Source organism: Brassica oleracea, chromosome C6 (genome assembly GCF_000695525.1).
Source record: "Brassica oleracea var. oleracea cultivar TO1000 chromosome C6, BOL, whole genome shotgun sequence".
Lineage (NCBI taxonomy): Eukaryota > Viridiplantae > Streptophyta > Magnoliopsida > Brassicales > Brassicaceae > Brassica > Brassica oleracea.
The window spans coordinates 13,666,106-13,687,276 of NC_027753.1; the positions used below are offsets into that span (position 1 = coordinate 13,666,106).

Here is a 21,171-nt window from a genome sequence, read left to right on the forward strand (position 1 = left end):
AAAAAATATAAACGCACCATGAACGACCCATAATATTTCAAGATTTATAACTATATCGTATCTCACCGAGTAATGTATTCTACTTCGGATATAATAAGTGCAACCATAAATATTTTCGCATTTTTTCTACCCAAAAATAGTTTCCCATCTATGTGAAACGTATAAAAAATTGGAACATCCATTCTAAACTTGATTACTCCTAGCATAAAATAATAATTATATATTTTAAATCAAACACACAATTGAAATAGCCCATTTATTTGACCAACAGAATTCGAATAATTTATATCTCTTTTTTTATTGTTTTATATATGGATTTTTTTTTACTTTTATATCACATAGATTATGTTATTATAGTTTATGTTTACGTTAATGGTTTTAAATTATTTTTTATGCAAATATTCAAACTGAAACATCTTTTATAGCTATGATCAATTTATTATGCTTAAGACCAAGTTATGTTTATTAGTTCGTAACTTTTTTACTATTCAACATATATTAATGTTGTAACATATGGTGTATTAGAAAACTTACAACTTTGCCACCTATTTAACCCCTTGCATCCTGTATCCATTATACAACTCCTCCATATCTCTAAACAACTCCACCAAAATCTAAACATGAGTCAAGTAATTTGGGATATACGCCACATAACGGAACCAACTTTAACATCTCCAAAAAGAGTGATTACCATGAAGATAAAGAGGCCAAGTACACAGCAAACAAAAATTGTGATATCTGTCGCCATGAAGACAACAAGCAGTGGCCACCTAATCCACGAAACAGTACGCGATATGGAGTACATGCTTGGATACCACGAAATATATTTTGCCTCGGTGATGGAGATTATCGAGCAGACGTCTGACTTTGCCGCACGCACTACTCCGACGCTCTATGATCCCACAAATATAGATTTTGATATAATTGTTAAGATATCTGATTACAATCCAGACGCTCTCCGCAGAATTGACCTAGACGTCTATATCATCGAGCTTCGGGAAAATCGAAGGGAGCCCACCCCTAGAGAGAAAGATGATATATGCCCAATTTGCTGCGAAGAGATTGGCACAGAAGGAGATATCAACTCTTTGAATTGTAAACATTCCTATCATCATCGCTGCATCTTGGACTGGGTTGGAAAAACCTTAGCATGCCCATGTTGTAGGGCAATACTTGCGTAAACTCGATATTCACCAATTTTCAAACATTTTGGTAAAAATATTCTTCCATTCCAACCAAAAAAACATCAAAACATATAATCAAAAATTGACTATCAACCCACTTTTCTGCGCTCGCGCGGAGATAGGACCTAGTATTAGTTAATGTGTAGAGTTAATACCAATGACATTCACCTGTAAATATAAAATATACTTTTGTTTTAATAGATTAAAAACTACGGCTGATACTTCTAATGATTTTATGAAAATTTACGTTTAATTGTACCACTCTGAACTGTCTCATAAGATCCATGTTTGACACTACTGTTTACACCATCTTAAAGCTATTATATAAGTTTTTTTTCATTCATATGCATAATTAGTTTTTTTTCCTAGGATTCAAAACCTAGATTTCCTATTGTAAAAATATTAATGAACATTTAGTTAAATCATTAGACTAAGAGGGTTACAATAATAGTATATTTAAACATATTCTTTTTAGAAAAAAACAATTGATGTCTAAATCAAATCAGTAATTCAAATAGGTACCGAAAATACAATTATATATCTAAAAGCTATCAGCTATTAAAAGTAAGTTAAATACTCAATATTATAATTTTGTAATCTAAAGGGCTTAATTATGTGAAAATATGTTTTATGAGCAATTTTTTTTTAATATTAAGAATTATGTTTTCTTTACAAAAGACTATAATTTACACAAGATTTAACAAGTTGAGAAATATGAACGGTCCAACACAGTCTCCATGTCACGTATCTTTGATCTCATCAATTGTATTTTTCTTTTTAAGATAATTACTATTGATATTTCATTCTTTATATCGATATATAATTTACATGAAACTTAGCACATGTGATCTACCTTTCTTTAATGAATTGATTGAGTAGTTAAGAACAAGTGAATGTCATGATGTTTATATAATTTTTATTTTATCTTGATTATAAATGATGTTCATAAATTTAATATATCAAAATGTTTATATTTTATTACCATCATCTATTAAGATCAAATACTTTACCGTAAAAGATTCACAAATATTTTAGAACAATTTTTTTTTGTCACTTCTAATTGAGCTTCTCTCATTCTTCTCTCCGTTCTCTCACTTCAATTGTAGAACAATCTAAATAAAGACAGTCAATAGAATATAATTATCTAAAGCGTGTTTTGAAGCTTTGTATTTAAAAGATTATAAGATTTGAAGTTTGTATACAAATATCAGCTATGTTGAATAACTTTTAACTTAAAATTATTTAAAAAGAATATGATTAAAGCAGAAATATTGAAAAATACATATTTGTGGTCTCAGAGAGCAAGCGTTTCTGGCCGAGGGACTGGAGTTATGTTGGTATCCTGGAGATATGGCTTTGTCCCATGGCGGTAAGGAGAAGGACGCACGCGGGACGATCCGTACAGCCGGCCGGGTGTTCTTCATGAACGAGTTGCGTCCTGGCGCGGGTTAAGTCTTCCAAAAGCTTGAGAATCTTTTCCTTAGAGAAATGGTCGAATGAGAAGTCCATCATGGGGTCGAATACGGAGGCAAGGTCGTCGGTATGTTCGTCAGGATGTATGGTACGAACCAAACGGGCCAGAAGTGAGAAGCTTTGGTCGTCTTCGGATTCTTCACGTCCCAAGTGAAGTTGGGCTCGACTATCAGTCTTAGCATGTTGAGAAGGTCGGGAAAGGACGCATGTGGGTCGATCAGTTCCATCATCAGGACGAAGTTCCATCCTTAGCGCTGTTCCAGACGTGCGTGGGTCAATGCGGTACACAGCACGGTCGGTCTGATCGGTACGGTCTGAAGGGCAAACCTCGGTTGAACAGATCTGGACTGCCTGGTCTCCATCCTGGTCCGGTTCCATGTACTGAGGCGCATCATTCCCATCTTCTTCAAAAGGATTTGTCCACAAATCTAGATCATCTGCAAGAAAAGGAGATAAATCAGAAACATTAAAGTTTGAAGAAATTTCATACTTATCTTGCAAATCAAGCTGATAAGCATTATCACTGATTTTCTTAAGGATCGGAAATGGACCATCGACCCGAGGCATGAGTTTGGACTTTCTCTCTTCCGGAAACCGTTCCTTCCTTAGATGAACCCAAACAAGGTCACCTTCCTCAAAAAATGACATTGTTCCTTTTCTTGTTGGCTTTCCTTGTGTAGACCTTTTTTTTGGCTTCAATGTTGGCACGAACCTTTTCATGCAATTTCTGAATAGTGTCCGCATTTCTTTTGCCATCTGTAATAACTCTTTCACTCAAAGAAAAATGCAAAAGATCAAGTGGATACAAAGGATTGAAACATAAACAACCTCAAATGGAGAAAACTTAGTAGAAGAATGCATGGAATGGTTATAAGCAAATTCTACATGAGGCAAACATTCTTCCCAAAGCCTAAGGTTTTTCTTAACCAAGGACCTAAGCAATGAGAATAAGGTTCGGTTCACGACCTCAGTTTGACCATCGGTCTGTGGGTGACAAGTGGTGGAAAACATCAATCTAGTTCCAAGCTTAGACCACAAAGTCTTCCAAAAATAACTAAGGAACTTTGCATCACGATCAGAAACAACTGTTTTAGGTATTCCGTGCAACCTAACAACATCTCTATAGAATAAATCAGCAACTTGTACGGCATCATCAGTTTTATGACAAGGTATGAAATAAGCCATCTTAGAGAATCTATCAACCACCACAAAGATAGAATCTCGACCAGATTTAGACCTAGGCAATCCAAGCACGAAATCCATAGAAATATCAACCCAAGGAAGGGATGGAATGGGTAGGGCCGAATACAAACCTTGGTTTAGGGCCTTGGTCTTGGCTTTCTTACAAACCACACATCGGCCACAGATCTGTTCCACATCTTTTATCGCCAGTAGAAGTGCTCATGAATCACCTTGTGCGTCTTCTTGATTCTGAAATGTCCCATAAGGCCTCCTCCATGTGCTTCCATGACAAACAACTCCCTCAAAGAACATTGAGGAACACACAAACGGTTATCAAAGAATAAAATCCAGACATTTGATAATATTTCCCATAGGCCGTCTTGGAACATTTTCTGAAAATTTCTTTAAAATCCGGATCAGTTGCACATAAATCCTTGATAAATTCAAAACCGAGCAACTTAGTTTCAAGAGCTGAAAGAAGAACATACCTTCGAGACAAGGCATCAGCCACCACGTTTTCCTTACCTTGTTTGTACTTGATCACATAAGGAAATGTCTTAATGAACTCGACCCAACGTGCATGTCTCTTGTTCAACTTCTGCTGGTCCTTAAGGTGTTTCAAATACTGGTGAGCCGTGTGAATCACAAACTCCTTCGGCCAGAGGTAATGCTGCCACGTTTGAAGAGCCCTCACCAAAGCATACAGCTCCTGGTCATAAGTGGGGTAGTTGAGTGTGGCTCCTCCAAGCTTCTCACTGAAGGGAGATTAGAGTAACTTAGTGAAGATCTATGGTGTTATTGTATTAGATCCTTGTATGAACTTGCTTGTTGAGTATTTTTAATGCTTGTTTAGTCTTGATCACTCTAAACCTGATTTCTAAACACTTCTCATCAGACATGATTAGATGAAGTGTTTGAATCAACTCAACTAAGCTCTAGTGAGATTAGCCAAGGACACTTGATGTTAAAATTGCTAGATAGTTATTAAACTTGAACTTAAAGATTGCTTGATTGAATTAAGCCAAAGACATTTGATGTTTAATGATTTCTAAGCAAATGGACATTTACCTAGACATAGGACTTGTCTAAAATTGTGTTTAGACTTAAGAGATTACTTTGATTGAAAGCTTGTCACCTAGATTGGATCTTAGTTACTTGAAGTCAATTCCCTTAGCCCATGGATTCACTTGTTTAAATTGATTAAAACCTTGTTGTATTGCTCTGTTTGCTATTGTTAGTTGTCACACACTCACCACTATTGAATCTGCTTAGCTTAAGAAATGACTTGTATTCTCACTGATTCACATCACTAGGACTGGTTCGACATTCACCCCACTATACTACAACATTTGCAATAGGCAGAAAAACCTATTATCAAATTGGCGCCGTCTTGATCACTCTAAACCTGATTTCTAAACACTTCTCATCAGACATGATTAGATGAAGTGTTTGAATCAACTCAACTAAGCTCTAGTGAGATTAGCCAAGGACACTTGATGTTAAAATTGCTAGATAGTTATTAAACTTGAACTTAAAGATTGCTTGATTGAATTAAGCCAAAGACATTTGATGTTTAATGATTTCTAAGCAAATGGACATTTACCTAGACATAGGACTTGTCTAAAATTGTGTTTAGACTTAAGAGATTACTTTGATTGAAAGCTTGTCACCTAGATTGGATCTTAGTTACTTGAAGTCAATTCCCAATACCCATGGATTCACTTGTCTAAATTGATTAAAACCTTGTTGTATTGCTCTGTTTGCTATTGTTACTTGTCACACACTCACCACTATTGAATCTGCTTAGCTTAAGAAATGACTTGTATTCTCACTGATTCACATCACTAGGACTGGTTCGACATTCACCCCACTATACTACAACATTTGCAATAGGCAAAAACCCTATTATCAAGTAAGCAATGGGCTTCTTTTCCTGCATCAAAACAGCACCAATACCAACACCCGAGGCATCACATTTGATCTCAAAAGTCTTAGAGAAACCAGGAAGAACAAGTAAATGAGCTTGAGTTAACTTCCCTTTAAGAATCTGAAATGCCTCTTCTTGAGCTTGTTCCCACTTGAATCTACCGTTCTTCTTGATTACTTCCGTGAGGGGAGCTGATATAGTACTGAAGTTCTAAACAAACCTTCGGTAGAACCCAGCAAGACCATGAAAGCTCCTTACTTCTACAACAGTCGTTGGACTAGGCCAATCTCGGATGGCTTTGATCTTCTCCTCGTCCACTTTCCTAAGATTTGCAAAAAGCCTTTCTTTCCTAAGAACTTCAAGAACAGATTTCAAATGCAATTTGTGATCATCAAGACTCTTTCTGTAAATGAGAATGTCATCAAAGTAGACAACAACAGAATGACCAATAAAGGACCGCAAGAGATGATTCATCAAACACATGAATGTGCTAGGTGCATTAGTAAGACCAAATGGAATGACAAGCCACTCATATAATCCTAGCTTAGTCTTAAATGCAGTTTTCCACTCATCACTTTCTTTCATGTGAATTTGGTGATAGCCACTTTTCAAATCTATCTTAGAGAAAACAGAGGAACCATGCAAATCATCAAGCATGTCATCAAGCCTAGGGATTATATGGTACGGCAGTCGACACACATGCGCCAAGATCCATCCTTTTTGGGCACAAGGAGAACGGATACGGCGCAAGGGCTAAGGCTCTCCCTGATGTAGCCTTTCTCAAGAAGCTCTCCAATCTGTCTTTGAAGTTCCTTTGTTTCCACCGGGTTGGTTTGGTAAGCTGGACAGTTCGGAAGAGACGCACCCGGGACAAAGTCGATATGGTGTTCAATGGCTCTTACTGGTGGAAATCCCTTAGGATTGTCATCTGGAAACACATCAGAAAATTTCATGCAAGACATCTATCAAATCACTCGGAAGCTCTGGTGCAAAGTTAGAAGAAGCCATTAGAGTTTCTTTATACACAAGTAAAAGAAATGGTTGTTAATACAAGGATTTCCTTACCTGACTTTCCTTGATAAAGAAGTTGGAATTTCTGTGAGATGCCTCAGGTTTGTCCTGCTTTGGCTCTTTGGTTTGACTCTTTGGTGAACCTCCAACGGAGTCAAATGGACCAGTGTGATCTTCTTTCCCTTATGATCAAAGGAATGTCGGTTGGTGTAACCATCATGCACTGCTTTCTTATCGAACTGCCATGGTCGACCCAAAAGGATATGGCATGCGTCCATGGGAAGGACATTGCAAAGGACCTCGTCCTCATATCGACCAATGGTAAGACGAACTGTTACTTGCTCCTTCACGTACTACTCTTCCAACCTGAAAGGTCGAGAAAGTGGTATGGTCTCAAGCCCAGGTTTCCTAACAAGAGTGTCACTAGCAACGTTAGTAAAACTGCCACCATCAATAATAAAGAACAAACTTTGTCAGAAATCAAACATCTAGAGTGAAAAAGATTCTCCCACTGTCTCGTTCGTGGGTTTTGGGTTGAACACTCAATGTTCTCCTAGTGACAAGAAGTGGACCATGATCTGGGTATTCGAGGCGTCGTCCTCTTCATCAAAGATCGGATAAAGTGTTTCATCAAAGATCGGACCTAGATCAGTGTCCAAGTGTTCGTCTTCTTCGTCAAAGATTGGACCAAAGTCCTCGTCCATGAGTCTCTTGGCGAAAAGGAGTGATCCTTGATGTGGATAATTGAAAGAATCATCCTGCTCATCAAAGATAGGAGAAACATCTTCCTTGTCCTCTGTATCTTCCTTATCTTCCTTGGACTCAACTTCTCCATTCTCCAAGAGGATCATTACTTTCTGGTTTGGACACTTGCTGGCATAGTGGCCAAGACCCTGACATCTAAAGCACCGAATGTCTCTTGCCCGGTTGTTGGTTTCTAATGCCTTTCCTTTATCAACATGAGCAGGGACATTAGTCTTAAAAGCATTATTTGTTGTGGTTGGAGACTTACTTTTATCCGGGTAATTTGGTTTTGGTGCATAGGTTGGTTTAGAGTAGCTCTTTCTTTTGACTTGCTGCTCGATCAGAATGGCCTTGTGTAACATCTGCTCCACACTTCCATACTCTTGAAGCTCCATTCGATCTTGAATGTCCCGGTTGAGACCTGAAAGAAATCTGGCCATGGTCGTGTCAAGGGCTCATCAACATCCGCTGTGATCATCAAGATCTCCATCTCCTGGTAATAGTCCTCCACTGATTTGGTTCCTTGAAGCAAACGTCTGAGTTTCTGGTGTAGATCTCGGTGATAGTGGGCGGGTACACACCGTCTCCTCATTAGTTGGAATTTTTAGTTTCAAACCTCCTAAGCTATCATCAGCTCGTTCATTTCTAGCAAAATGATTAACATCACCTTGATCACGGTTTCTTTGACCTCTCCTAGGTCGGTTGATAGATCTGTCATCGTCCTCCTCCTCTTGGATCTCATCGTCAGACCGGTTGGGTCTCCTTGGATGATCTCTCCTTGTTCCGGTTCGAGGACGCGTCTGTTGGCTTCCCTGAATCTCGTCAAGCCTCTGATGGATCTGTTCAAAACCTGTATTCGTAAGGTTAGTCATAGAATCATTCAAAGCTCTCATTTGCAAGTTAGACAAGCCAACAACATAATTTCCGGGTTGGTTTCTTTCTTCTTCACTACTCATGGTTTCCTGAAAATGCTAAATACAAAAGGTTAGTAGACAAAAAAAATTCCTCACTGTCTCAGGTGTTTAATCTCGCCTCGCCCACTCAAGTGTTTCTCTCGGATTTTAGTAGTCACTCAAGAGTCTCTTCTCAAGGTTCTAAGAGAGAAAATCAAGTAACCCAATGGAAATCTCCAAGTAAACAAGGGATGAACACAACATAGAAAGATAAAAGAATTGGTTTTGAAATCCGTATTAACCACGCTAATGCTGGATTTCTCCTCAGCCAGCAAGATTTCTCTTCCACCACCAAGCCAAAATCAAATCTTTTTTTTTTTTTTTTTTTTTTATATATATAGATCTTTTTTTAATATGGCTGGTAAAGAGATGGCCCGGATTTGTGATAGAAAGATAGAAAATGGAAGATGAAAAGATAGTACCGGTTGAGTGGCTCTGATACCATTTTGATACATCCTATTTTGGACATGATCACTCAGCCGGACTTGGATATGAACTCAGACGGTTTGAATGAGAACTGATGGATTGAAAGGTGACACAAGAGGGGCGGAGAGTCTCTTGATACTACCGAACTTTGATTGTTGCTTGATATGACGTGTAAGTCCAACAAAAGAAGAAACTTTATCCGTTGCTTGATATGACGCACAAATCCAACGAGATAAGAGGTTGTTTACTTGGATATGACTCACCAAGAAATAAGAAATATTCTAAGCAAAGAACAAAGAGAATGAACTCAAAAAGTTGAAGCAAAATCGATTGTGTTACTTCATGAAAGGGACTACATATTTATAGTACTTGTGGTCAAAGAGAGACATAAAGAAATGCAGAAAAACACACCTAGGGAAAACAAAGATTGACTAGAAAATAATAAAGGAGTCAAAGACTCTGAGTTTGAGACGGACTGGTCAAAGAAACCATTCGGCTACTGTCCAGGTTCATCCGGGTTGATCTGGTCCATGGCGGTAAGGAGAAGGGCGCACGCGGGATGATCCGTACAGCCGGCCGGGTGTCCTTCATGAACGAGTTGCATCCTGGCGCGGGTTAAGTCTTCTGAAAGCTTGAGAATCCTTGCCTTACAGAAATGGTCGAATGAGAAGTCCATCATGGGGTCGAATACAGAGGCAAGGTCGTCGGTACGTTCGTCGGGATGTACGGTACGAACCAAACGGACCAGAAGTGAGAAGCTTGGTCGTCTTCGGATTCTTCACGTCCCAAGTGAAGTCTGGCTCGCCTATCAGTCTTAGCATGTCGAGAAGGTCGGGAAATGGCGCATGTGGGTCGATCAGTCCATCATCAGGACGTAATTCCATCCTTAGCTCTGTTCCGGACGTGCGTGGGTCGATGCGGTACATGGCACGGTCGGTCTGATCGGTACGGTCTGAAGGGCGAACCTTGGTTGAACTGATCTGGACTGCCTGATCTCCATCCTGGTCCGGTTCCATGTACTGAAGCGCATTATGCTGACACCCTTTAAATCTGTATAAATAGTGTTTTGTTCACATATTCCTTAGAATATCAATAGTTCTGTCCAGTGGTGGAGCTAGTACTTTATGAGGGTGGTCATTTGACTCATGTGGATTTTCATTAAAAACAAGTTTTACTTGTATTTTGAAAAGAAAACAACTGAAAAATGTTACTAATTTAACACATTGACCCATATAACATATGTTTGTTAGCAATGACCACTGTGAAATGAATAGCTGGCTCCGGATGGACGAGATTAAATCCCGTCGAAAACTAACGGACTTTCCCAAATATGGCGCGCTTAAAACCGAACAAATAAATAAAACAGAAAAATCCTCTGTTCTGTTTTCAACATTTCAAACACACAGAAAAAGAGAGATGGTTGAGAAGATCTGAAAGAAGAATGACCAGCGAAGAAGAGAAGACAGTATGTGTGACAGGAGCTTCAGGTTACTTTGCTTCATGGATCGTTAAGCTTCTCCTTCTCTGTGGCTATACTGTTAAAGCCTCTGTTTGCAATCCAAGTCTGTATCTTTTCTCTCTATTCAATCTCATTGCCTATACAAATATATCTAATAATTAGGTTTAGATAGAAGATTCATTTTTAATGAAGTTTTGAAGGAATGGGAAATATGATATAGAGATCTTTAGATCTAATAGTTATCGGATGATTCAAGATTCATAGGGTGGTTATGTATATACGAGGACGTGTATATGGTTAAATGATACAGATGATCCGAGGAAAACATAGCATTTGCTTGCATTAGAAGGTGCAAAGGAAAGGCTTCAACTGTTCAAAGCAAACTTGTTAGAAGAAGGCTCTTTCGATTCAGTGATCGATGGTTGCCAAGGAGTTTTCCACACCGCATCACCATTCTATCACGATGTCAAAGATCCTCAGGTGTGTCTTTCTCTCTATCTATCTTACATTCTCTGAATTATCAAATGATCCTTTTGTGGTTTTGTTTATGTAGGCTGAGTTACTTGATCCAGCGGTAAAGGAACAATCAATGTTCCAAGCACTTGCTTGAAGACTCCCTCTGTTAAGAGAGTCGTCCTAACCTCATCTATAGCATCTGTTGCTTTCAATGGTATGCCTCGAACACCTGAAACCATTGTTGATGAAACTTGGTTCGCTGATCCTGAATATTGCAGAGCTGCCAAGGTAAAAGAAAATAACTTATGTTTGTGTGATCTTGAAGTTATCATTTTTTTCTTTCTTTCTGAAACACTCTGATTTTCTTTTTGTAAAAGCTATGGTATGTACTATCCAAGACACTAGCTGAAAACGCAGCGTGGAAATTTGCCAAAGAGAACGATTTACAGTTGGTTTGGATAAATGCAGAAATGGTGATCGGTCCTCTTTTACAACCCACGCTCAACACTAGTGCTGCTGCAGTTCTACTCTTGATCAAAGGTAAAGAGAAAAGATTCAGCATTGGTTTGATGCAGTCATGTGTAAGTGCGGATGAGTCAGAAATATAGAGCAGAAAGTAAATGACACATTGAGTTTGTTAACGGGGTTTGTTTTCTACATCCCCGTGACCCTGTCCAGATTTCATTGATCACTAGAACAAGAATGCAAATACATCATTATTTGCTAACGTATACATCAGGCACAAACCTCCTGACACGCTCTTTTCTAGATAGATATCTATGAAGATTAGGAATCAAGCACACAGGTATAGATCCCATCCGGCCGCACCAGAGCTCACTGTCTTCACACAGCTGCAATCTTTCCAAACCTCCTCAATGAAACCATCTTTGCTAAACTCCCCCTGAGTCAAGGCTTCAACCTTCCACCTCTAGGAAGGTACATCACCATGTACTTCACCAAGTACGTCACCGAGTACTTCACCAAGTACGTCACTGAGTACTTCACCAAGTACGTCACCGAGTACTTCACCAAGTACGTCACTGAGTACTTCACCAAGTACGTCACCGAGTACTTCACCAAGTACGTCACTGAGTACTTCACCAAGTACGTCACCGAGTACTTCACCAAGTACGTCACTGAGTACTTCACCAAGTACGTCACCGAGTACTTCACCAAGTACGTCACTGAGTACTTCACCAAGTACGTCACCGAGTACTTCACCAAGTACGTCACTGAGTACTTCACCAAGTACGTCACCGAGTACTTCACCAAGTACGTCACTGAGTACTTCACCAAGTACGTCACCGAGTACTTCACCAAGTACGTCACTGAGTACTTCACCAAGTACGTCACCGAGTACTTCACCAAGTACGTCACTGAGTACTTCACCAAGTACGTCACCGAGTACTTCACCAAGTACGTCACTGAGTACTTCACCAAGTACGTCACCGAGTACGTCAACACCAAACGCACACCACAGATACCAACGAGCACGTCACACCAATGCACAGCTTGGTCACCATACCTCAACGGACACACCAAAATGCTTGATCACCCAAAATATGGAAGTCGTCGAGGTATAACAAAATATTGATTTTTAATTTTTTTACTGGATGACTTATGTGTAAGTCATTCAGGAAAAGTCAAATTTCTGACACAATCCGGTCAAATGCAAAACTAACCCGTTTACCCAAAGGCGACTTACATGGAAGTCGTCTCAAGATTTTTTTTTTAACAAACAAAGATGGACGGCTTCCATGTAAGCCGTCTAGGTTAAAAATCAATTGCAAAACTAACCTAAATGGACGACTTCCTAGAAGTCTACCAGACGACTTCCGTGGATGTCATATGCATTAATGTTTAATAAATTTTCATTCTCTCTAAAACTATAAAGATTTTTTAATATTTTCTTGTTAGTTCATGTATATTAGTCAATACTCAGACTACTGAATGAAATTTATAACTTAATTGGTATTTATGAGGTTACCAACATTCATGCTTAGTAAAGTTTCTAGCTAATTGAAAAGACGTTAGTTTTTGTAAATTTGTTAAGTAACTTTAAGATATGTTTTTTAACTTTAAAAAGTCTTAAGTTGTTTCCCAAAATACTTTTAGTGAAAGTATTATATGTTTGAACTTATGTAAGATTTGATATTTTGTGAATTTGACTAAGTTTTTTAAGATGTCTTCTCCCTTAGCTAAACGTTGTAAGTTAATGAGAGAAAAAATGTTTATAATTTCAAACTTATATTTTTACGTATGGTAGATCCAAAGATAAGAAGAAGGTTGGTTTATTTGTAAAGGTGTGAAATACATTGTTAACGCATATATTACATCATTATATTACACACTACAAGAGAAATGTCATTTTTTAGCATAAGGAAACAACTATTATATACTTTTGTTAGCGTTGTTGAAACCGCTATATCTACACCAGCTATCTTAGGTCTCTTTTTTTTTTTTTTTTGACAACGAAATGCCATTAGAACCTGTTCATAGAAACATGTTTTGTTGCAAATAAGATTTACATAAAAAATATTCAATTTATATTCATTTATAAACCAAAATGTACTTATATTAGTACCACAAACATGTATACATTTTCATCAATCAAATATAAAAAAGACTATAGAAAACATGGGAACTAAATCAAAACCTTGATCTCTCATTTCCTTCTTGGCCTTGGCCTGTATCTCACAGGGAAAGCGTAGGGGATGCGCCTTCTCTGCTCATGACCGCCATGTCTTATACCCATGGTTTGAAAACATTCCTAGAGAAAAGTTTTGTCTTCACATTTTCCTGCAAAGAAAAACAAGAAATAACTCAGTATTTCATCAAAATCATAGTAAATGACTAGCAACCTAGACAGCAAACACGTTTACATCTTAATAGTCCCTAGATGTTACAGGCTAGAGAAGAAGAATATTTCGTAGAAGTATATTTAAGAAAGAAAGCATATCTGGAGATAGTGATGGCATCAAGTTTGTCAAAACCATCAAGTTACAAACATAGGTTACGTTTGTTATAAGCAGTTATAATTCAGCAAACAATAATAAAAATAGACAGTGTCACCTGCAAGAAGAAGAGTCAAGCATTAGTCATACATTATCAAGTTGGTCAAAATCATCAAGCTACAAGCATTAGTCACGTTTGTTACAAGCATTATTCTATTTTGTTACAGGCATTAGTTACTATCATTTGTTACAAAGTGGGTGTTCATGTTTGGCTCAGTCATACAAAACGTTTGTATGTATAAGAAAATTCAAGTAACAAGCAAAACTAGTGTTATATTAGTATTCTGTTTTGGCTCATTAGTCATTAAGATAAGATCCTTATTTTGATGTTAGCTTAATTTTATAAGAAATAATGGCATGAAATAACAATGACAAATCCAAATAATCAAATCCCAACGTAAATAAACACCAAAACCAAATCTAACCAAGTATTGTGGCCTCGTTAAGCAATGTAAACCTAAAGTCTATCAGCTCTTATCATTCACAATGGAAGCGACAACAGAAAAACTAGAACAAAGACTAACCTCAGGTCCTTAAGCTTATAGATCGGAATGCAATTAAAAGTGACGACATTAGCAACCAGGCAGCAAAAGTGACGACAACAGCTTTCAGATTGAAAGGAAAAGTCTTTTAACTAGAATGGGGAAGAGGTGAGTGATACCACGCTTCTATGGAACGCTGAGGCAAACCGAGTTTTAGTATATCGAGTTCTAGTCAGGTTCTAGTCTTCAGAATTCTGGGAGCAACCCGCAACAAAGAGGGCCAGCGAAATCAATAAAACACAACACATGCCTGACACTACAAATATGGATTAACTCAAAAGATTTCTTGTGAAGCTTTCATTATCACTGTGAACTAGGACAATGACATGAAGATTACTAAAACAAACCAAAAACACTTCAAATTAGAACAAAGAAATTGAACATATACAAACCCTAGAACGAAAATTGAATACTTAAATCAGAACAATGAGAGATGGAGAGATTCTTTATGAACACCCGGAGAGGACTGTGGTGATGGGAGAGAGAGATAGGGTTTCAGAGAGTCGATAGAGTGGTTTTTTTTTTCTGACTTGTTTTTTTTTCGATACAGCAAGAGAACAAATAATCAACCAAAATCAAAACCCCCGACACAGATACAGATAGTCAAGACAAATCAAAACCCAAACCTAAAAATTCCCCAAATCGAAACCCTAATAAAGATTTAAGAAGAGAAGTACCCAGGAGATTTAACTTGGTGGTGCTGGTGAATGTCGCACGAACAAACCACCGTCGCTCCTATATCTTCACCGTCGACCTCCTCCTCTGTCTTCTCCGTCTCCGCTTCAGAGGAAGAGAAGCTCCGCCGTGGGTTCACCTTTGTCAAAATATCCTAAATATAATTCTAAACTAAATTAAGTAACTAATCACTTTAGAATAGTGGAAACTAGGCCTGGGCAATCGGGGGACCAAGCGGGTGTCGGTTCGGGTTCAATCGGGTTACGGGTTTTCGGATTTAGAAAAAACAGCACCATTCGGATATTTAAAGAATTCGGGTCGATCTCTGTTCGGTTTATAGTCGGGTTCGGTTCGGGTATTGTAACACCACAAAGTTGCAACAAACCCGTAATGCATTCGGATATTGGTTCTTGATCGGGTTTCGGTTATGAAAACACTATATTTTAATTGTTTCGTAGTGATAAACACTTAGTAGTTGGTACTCTTGCTCTGCATGGTCAACAATTACAATCATCCCATTCGTTTTCATCTTGAGTCAAACACATACTCAGCCTCGAATTTTAAACAAAACTTGCATGCAAACGTCAGACACATAAAGAAACACAATCAAACTCATAAGTCATAACACATTTGACACAAAAGTGAACGCAACTTTAAAACTTTATTAGAGTAGAAGTGATACAAAGATCACCATTATTGAAATGAAAAACAAAACAAAGATCACCATTATCCAACTGAAAACCAAACAAAAAGCAACAAGAATCAGTGAAATAAAAATAAACTCTTTCAAACTTCAAACTCCATCCTTCAACCTTCAGAAACCAGACTTCAATCATCAAGGTCAAGATTGTGAGCTTCGAACTCTGATAAAAAGGCAAAAAAAAATCAATTAAATGACCTCATACAAAGTCAAACGAACACATAAGAAAGGCAAACGAATTCATACCTTTCTCAAGCTTATCAAGCTCTTCCACATCAGCTAGGATTTGCTCATTTGGGATGATGGTTTCCTTCAGCTTGATGTCAGCATGAAGCCATTGCTCAGTACACATAATAACCTCGATCATGTAGTGAGTTAAGCAGCTTCTATGAGGTTCTAATATCCTTCCACTTGTGCTGAAAGCACTTTCTGATGCCACTGATGAAATCTGCATAGCCATGAGATCTCTCGCCATTTCTGCAAGGACCGGATACTTCGTTTTGTGAACTCTCCACCACGACAGTATGTCAAACTCGGTTCCCAGTAAGAGCTTTGGAATCTCAACTGCTTCCTTCAAGTAAACTTCAAGCTCATCCCTAGTATCTTCACCTCTTTCAGCAACAAGTTCCTTGTACACAGCATCCATACTTTCATAGCCGAAATCCTCAACCACCAGTTCCATTCTTTCCACTGCTTGTTCTTGAGAGTCTGGACCAGAGACGGCTGAAGCTTCAGTTGGTTGCGTTGCTTGTCCAGAAGCTCCTTTGAAACGCAGGTTGTACTCCTTAAACATGGATGTGAGAAGATCAGTCACCGTTTTTGTCATCTCCTTAGCCTCCAAGCTATCTTTCCCATACAACTTCTCAAAACAGAGCTTTGCGAAATGCATCTTCAGTGTAGGGTCAAAGATGGTTGCTAAGATCAACATTTTGTTGACACCCTTGACACCACCCCAATACTTTAAAAACTTCTTCAACATTTCTGATACTTTCAACTTCAACTCAGGGTCTAAGCTGCTAACTAAACCAGTAAGGTTTCTCTCAATTGTCACGATCTCACCATAGCATTTGAATGCATTGACCTTAGATGAGGCCGACACAACCAAGGTGCTATTGTAAAATATGACCAAGAACCTAATAAGCTTTTCAACAGCTTTCCAGTCCCAAGAAGCAGGTGGTCCACACCGCTTAGCCCCATTATCTACCTCTAGAAAGTAGTCATTGTACAGCCTATCTTCTGCTTCCATTCTATCAAATGCTGCCTTAAACTGTAATGCTCTAGATAGCATAAGGAAAGTTGAATTCCACCTAGTCTTTACATCTAGGGGTAAGCTACCACGAGTCATCTTACCGGTTGTGACTCTCTGATCAAAGGCGTTTAACCTAGTGGTTGAGGACCTAACATACTGAACAGCATTCCTGATAGCTAACACATTCTCACTTAAATCACTTAAACCTTCCTTAGCAATCAAGTTAATGATATGAGCCGCACACCTCATGTGTAAGAAATTCCCATCTAAGACTAAAGCATCAGGGGCAATGGATCTAAAGACCTCATGGAATCTCTTAAGGGCAGAAGTATTGGTGGTTGCATTATCTACCGTTATGCAAAATAGCCTCTCAATTCCCCAGTCAGCTAAACACTCTAAAAGAACGTTCGAGATTGTCTGACCTTTGTGATCCATGACATATTTGAAGCCGATGATTAACTTCTTCAGCTGCCACTGATCGTCAATGAAATGTGCAGTGATAACCATATAACTTGCACCTGCGAGACATACAAACCGTGTAGGTCATTAGTTGAATAAAAGATTCAAGCTTGTATCGACAATTTTTAGTTAAAAAAACAATGTACCTGTCACTTGAGATACCCAAATATCAGTGGTAAGTGAAACTCTTTGTTTGCTTGAGATAAGCAAGTTCTTCAGGGCTGCTTTCTTTTTCACAAACATCTCGACAATGTTCCTTGTCAAAGTCCTTCTTGAGTGCGGTTTTGGAAGGTTAACCTTGCAAAATAAGACATCAAAAGAGTAAGTAAGTTTGAACCTTGTCAATTCAAGAGCAAAATAAGACATTAAAATATTAAAAAGGCGGCAATGTACCTTGTCGCAGAAGTGTTTAAAAGCAGTACTTTCAATAAATGAAAGTGGCAATTCTGCTAAGACCACCAGCTCGTTAAGCGCTTCTTTGAAAAGTGCTTCACTCACTTTGAATCCCTTCAGGTTTCCTCCATTACCAATCTGTTGTTGATTCTTCTTCTGACTAGTTAACCAAGCTTTTTGTTCTCTGCAAATTTGCAGATGCTGCTTCAGGTTAGAAGTTCCGGACTTGGATGCACATGAAAAGGTCTTCTCGCAATGATGACAAATACACTTGTTTCGATTCTCCTTGGTTCTGGTGAAATGCTCCCACACGGTAGACCTTGGCACAACCATCTTCTTCGCCTTGTTCGCCTGAGACGTTACGTTTGTCTCTTGGAACTCTTGGTCCTCACCTTGCATTTCGACATCAGGTTGCTGGTTATTGAATGATGAGGATGCCATCTGCAAGAAAAAAAATAATGAAATCAATCAAAACTAGCATCGCAATATATGAAAATAATAGAAGAACTAACATCACTCTGTTTTCAAAACATATATAATCAAGAAGAACTAAGTTTACTAAACTGCTAATTGTGATCGCAAGTGACTTATTACACACTGTAAACAAACTTAGTTTAGTATGGTTTTCAAAAGCCAAAACAGACGTAAATGAGAGAGCACGAGACCTATTACACACTGTAAGAAGAAGAAAACATAAGAACAACTGAAGAACTAACATCACACGAATGAACTCATTACACAAACAAGTTTAAGAACTAAAAGACAATTCAAGTTTCATGACAAATTCTTTTCAGATTCAAATCTTAAATCACAAGACTTAAACCCGAATCACCAATAATATTATCTACCTAAAATCTAAAATTGAAAAATAAAGATACATGAATGATGAATCGAATATTTAGAATGTAACTAGTAAGGACCTCGGATTGATTACTTTCTGTGTAAAGAGGTGGAATGGCTTGTCAAGTCTAAGGATTCGCAGAGACATATATAGGAGCTGGAATAAAGGTTCCAAGTTCGAATCGACAATAGAATCATTGAGGATATTTGATTTTCGGGTAATGGAAAGGATTTCGGATTGAATATAGGCAAGTTGAGATTTTTGAAAAAGTTTGGTTGAGATTTGCGAAGAGAATCTGGGTGTATATATTCTCTCGATTCGCAATTGAAAGAAAGAGGGGTTAGGTTTGAGTTTGTATCGGGTATGAAGTGATTAACAATTGGTTGTCGGGTTTTTACCCGATCCGACCCGACACCCATTATAACTCAGAAACATGAACCGTACGGTTTATTTATAAAATCCGAAACCGAATCGAACCGCTTTTATCGGACCGGATACCGATCGGTTGTTCGGTTCTCGGATATATTGCCCAGACCTAGTGGAAACCCCCTTGGTCCAATGGTTCGACTAAGTATTCATTAATGCTTCTACACCAGGAGGTCTGGGATTCAAACTCCAGAAAACGCAAATTATGCCGATTATGGAGAAAAAAGGGTTTCTTTAGCATGATGCAAGGACGTATCATCGAACATAGATCTCATAGGACGGCTCAGAATGATGCAGTCAGACGTACATTCTCGTATGATAGTAGAATTGTCGGTCGTAAAATCGTCTATGTGATATTTCTCATCGTTGTAATAGCATAATTAATCAGACGTTAAAAAAACACTTTAGAATAAGATTATACTAAAAAAATGTTTAATATACACATAACTAAACACGTATAGGTAAAATTTTAATTTTTCAAAAATAACATTTAAGTTTTCCAAAATCTAACCCTAAGAATACATACAATACTACAACATATGTTGTCAAACTCTAAACCAAGGAATATCACAACTCACTATTTTCACTCATCTATGTTGAAAACAATTCAGTTTTATTATATCTTAATTTTTTTAACACTGATTTATTATGATATTACAATTATGAGAAAGATTACATAGACGATCCGACAACCGACAATACTACCTACCTTATAAGGATCTACGCCTAATTGCATCACCTGAGCCGTCCTATGAAGATCACGTCTGACTGAGTTTACTTGCACCATGTTGAAGATCCCTTGTAAGCCTTTTCTTCGTAGTCTGCATAATTGTTTAATAAATCGCTTTCTCCGAAAATTGAAACCTGGACCTGCTGGTGTATAAGCATTAATGAACCCTTAGTCAAACCATTGGACTAAGAGAGCTCCACTTAATCCAATTCTAAGTGATATTATATCTTAATTTATATCACTTAAAATTGTTTATAATTACATGATTTTAATTTTTCACTTGTCAAAATTTTTTCTTTTAATTTATAAATTATTTTTAAGATCAACTACACTAGAAGACTTCCATGGACGTTGTCTAGACGACTTTCAATATCTCAGAAGACTCAGAATATTTTCCGGAACTATATTCGTAAAAATGAGTTCTGTTTTTTGTTTGGTCACAAGGGGCTGGCCGTAATTTCATAAGGCTTTTAGGTTAGTTTTGCATTTGATTCAAGATTTGGATATAGTTTTGCATTTAAAATCAAGTTTTGAGTCATATTTGGCAAATTTCCCTGTATTTATTATAAAATTCACAACATTATATTATCTAAAATAATTATATAAAAAATCTAATAGTATACAAAACTTTGAAATCTAAATAATTCATTAAAATATTAATGAATTTTTTTAAATATGAATATAATAGTTATGTTTATATTAATTATAAAAGAATCTGTTGAGAAAATATATATAAAACTTACCAGAATCCAATATATTTATAAAATAATGAATTAGTTTAGTAAATGGCTTTTTCAAATGTCATATAATCTTCCAAACTCAAAAATAGTTGTGTAATTTTCTAAATTTCTCATGACCAAATAAACATTTTTGGAAATAAATATTCTAGAATCAAAATAATAATGTTCCATATTTTACAAAAGATAAAATCGTATATGTTAAAATATAATTCTTTGAAATGAAAAAAAAAATTATTTTGTAAAATCAAAGGTAATATAATATTTTGAAATCTTAATTTAATAAAAAAATCATAAAACGTAATACCATAACATCCAAAAAGTATTTTATATTGACATAATTTATTAAAGTAATTTATAAGAGAGATGCTATTATGTTTAAAATCTATAATATAATAGTTCAGTTTCTCTCCCCCTAAGCTGTCCACGTGTCATCTTTGTGGGCCTCACTTTTAGTTTTTTGTTTCAAACGTGTGGGCTTTAGTTTGTGATCTCTCTTCAGTTCTTTTGTGGGCTTTCCCACAAATCGGCTCGGAAAGCATCATTTAGGGTTACGCACTTCACATTTGAGATTCTTCGTCGGCTGAGCC

At 37.4% G+C, this 21,171-nt stretch overlaps 1 protein-coding gene, 1 long non-coding RNA gene and 1 pseudogene across 4 annotated transcripts; 2 read left to right on the forward strand and 1 right to left on the reverse strand.

The window, feature by feature from the left end:
• Positions 1-692: 692 nt before the first annotated feature.
• On the forward strand, positions 693-1,181 carry LOC106297535 (E3 ubiquitin ligase BIG BROTHER-related-like). Its single transcript, XM_013733756.1, has one exon. The coding sequence runs from the start codon at positions 693-695 to the stop codon at positions 1,179-1,181; it is 489 nt and encodes a 162-aa protein (XP_013589210.1).
• A 9,160-nt stretch (positions 1,182-10,341) lies between these two features.
• On the forward strand, positions 10,342-11,423 carry LOC106297536 (annotated as a pseudogene).
• Positions 11,424-13,351: 1,928 nt separating this feature from the next.
• LOC106298482 lies at positions 13,352-15,195 on the reverse strand. 3 transcript variants are annotated; one of them, XR_001261484.1, is made up of 3 exons: positions 15,049-15,195; positions 14,354-14,565; positions 13,352-13,614 (listed from the first exon to the last, which is right to left on the reverse strand). It is a non-coding gene; the product is annotated as an uncharacterized LOC106298482 (long non-coding RNA). The 3 variants fall into 3 exon arrangements; XR_001261485.1 differs by having other exon boundaries at positions 14,354-14,627; XR_001261483.1 differs by lacking the exon at positions 14,354-14,565.
• Between the last annotated feature and the right edge of the window lie 5,976 nt (positions 15,196-21,171).

Coding starts and splice junctions, on each gene's coding strand:
- LOC106297535 (XM_013733756.1), top strand. CDS start 693: ATGAAGATAAAGAGGCCAAGTACACAGCAAACAAAAATTGTGATATCT.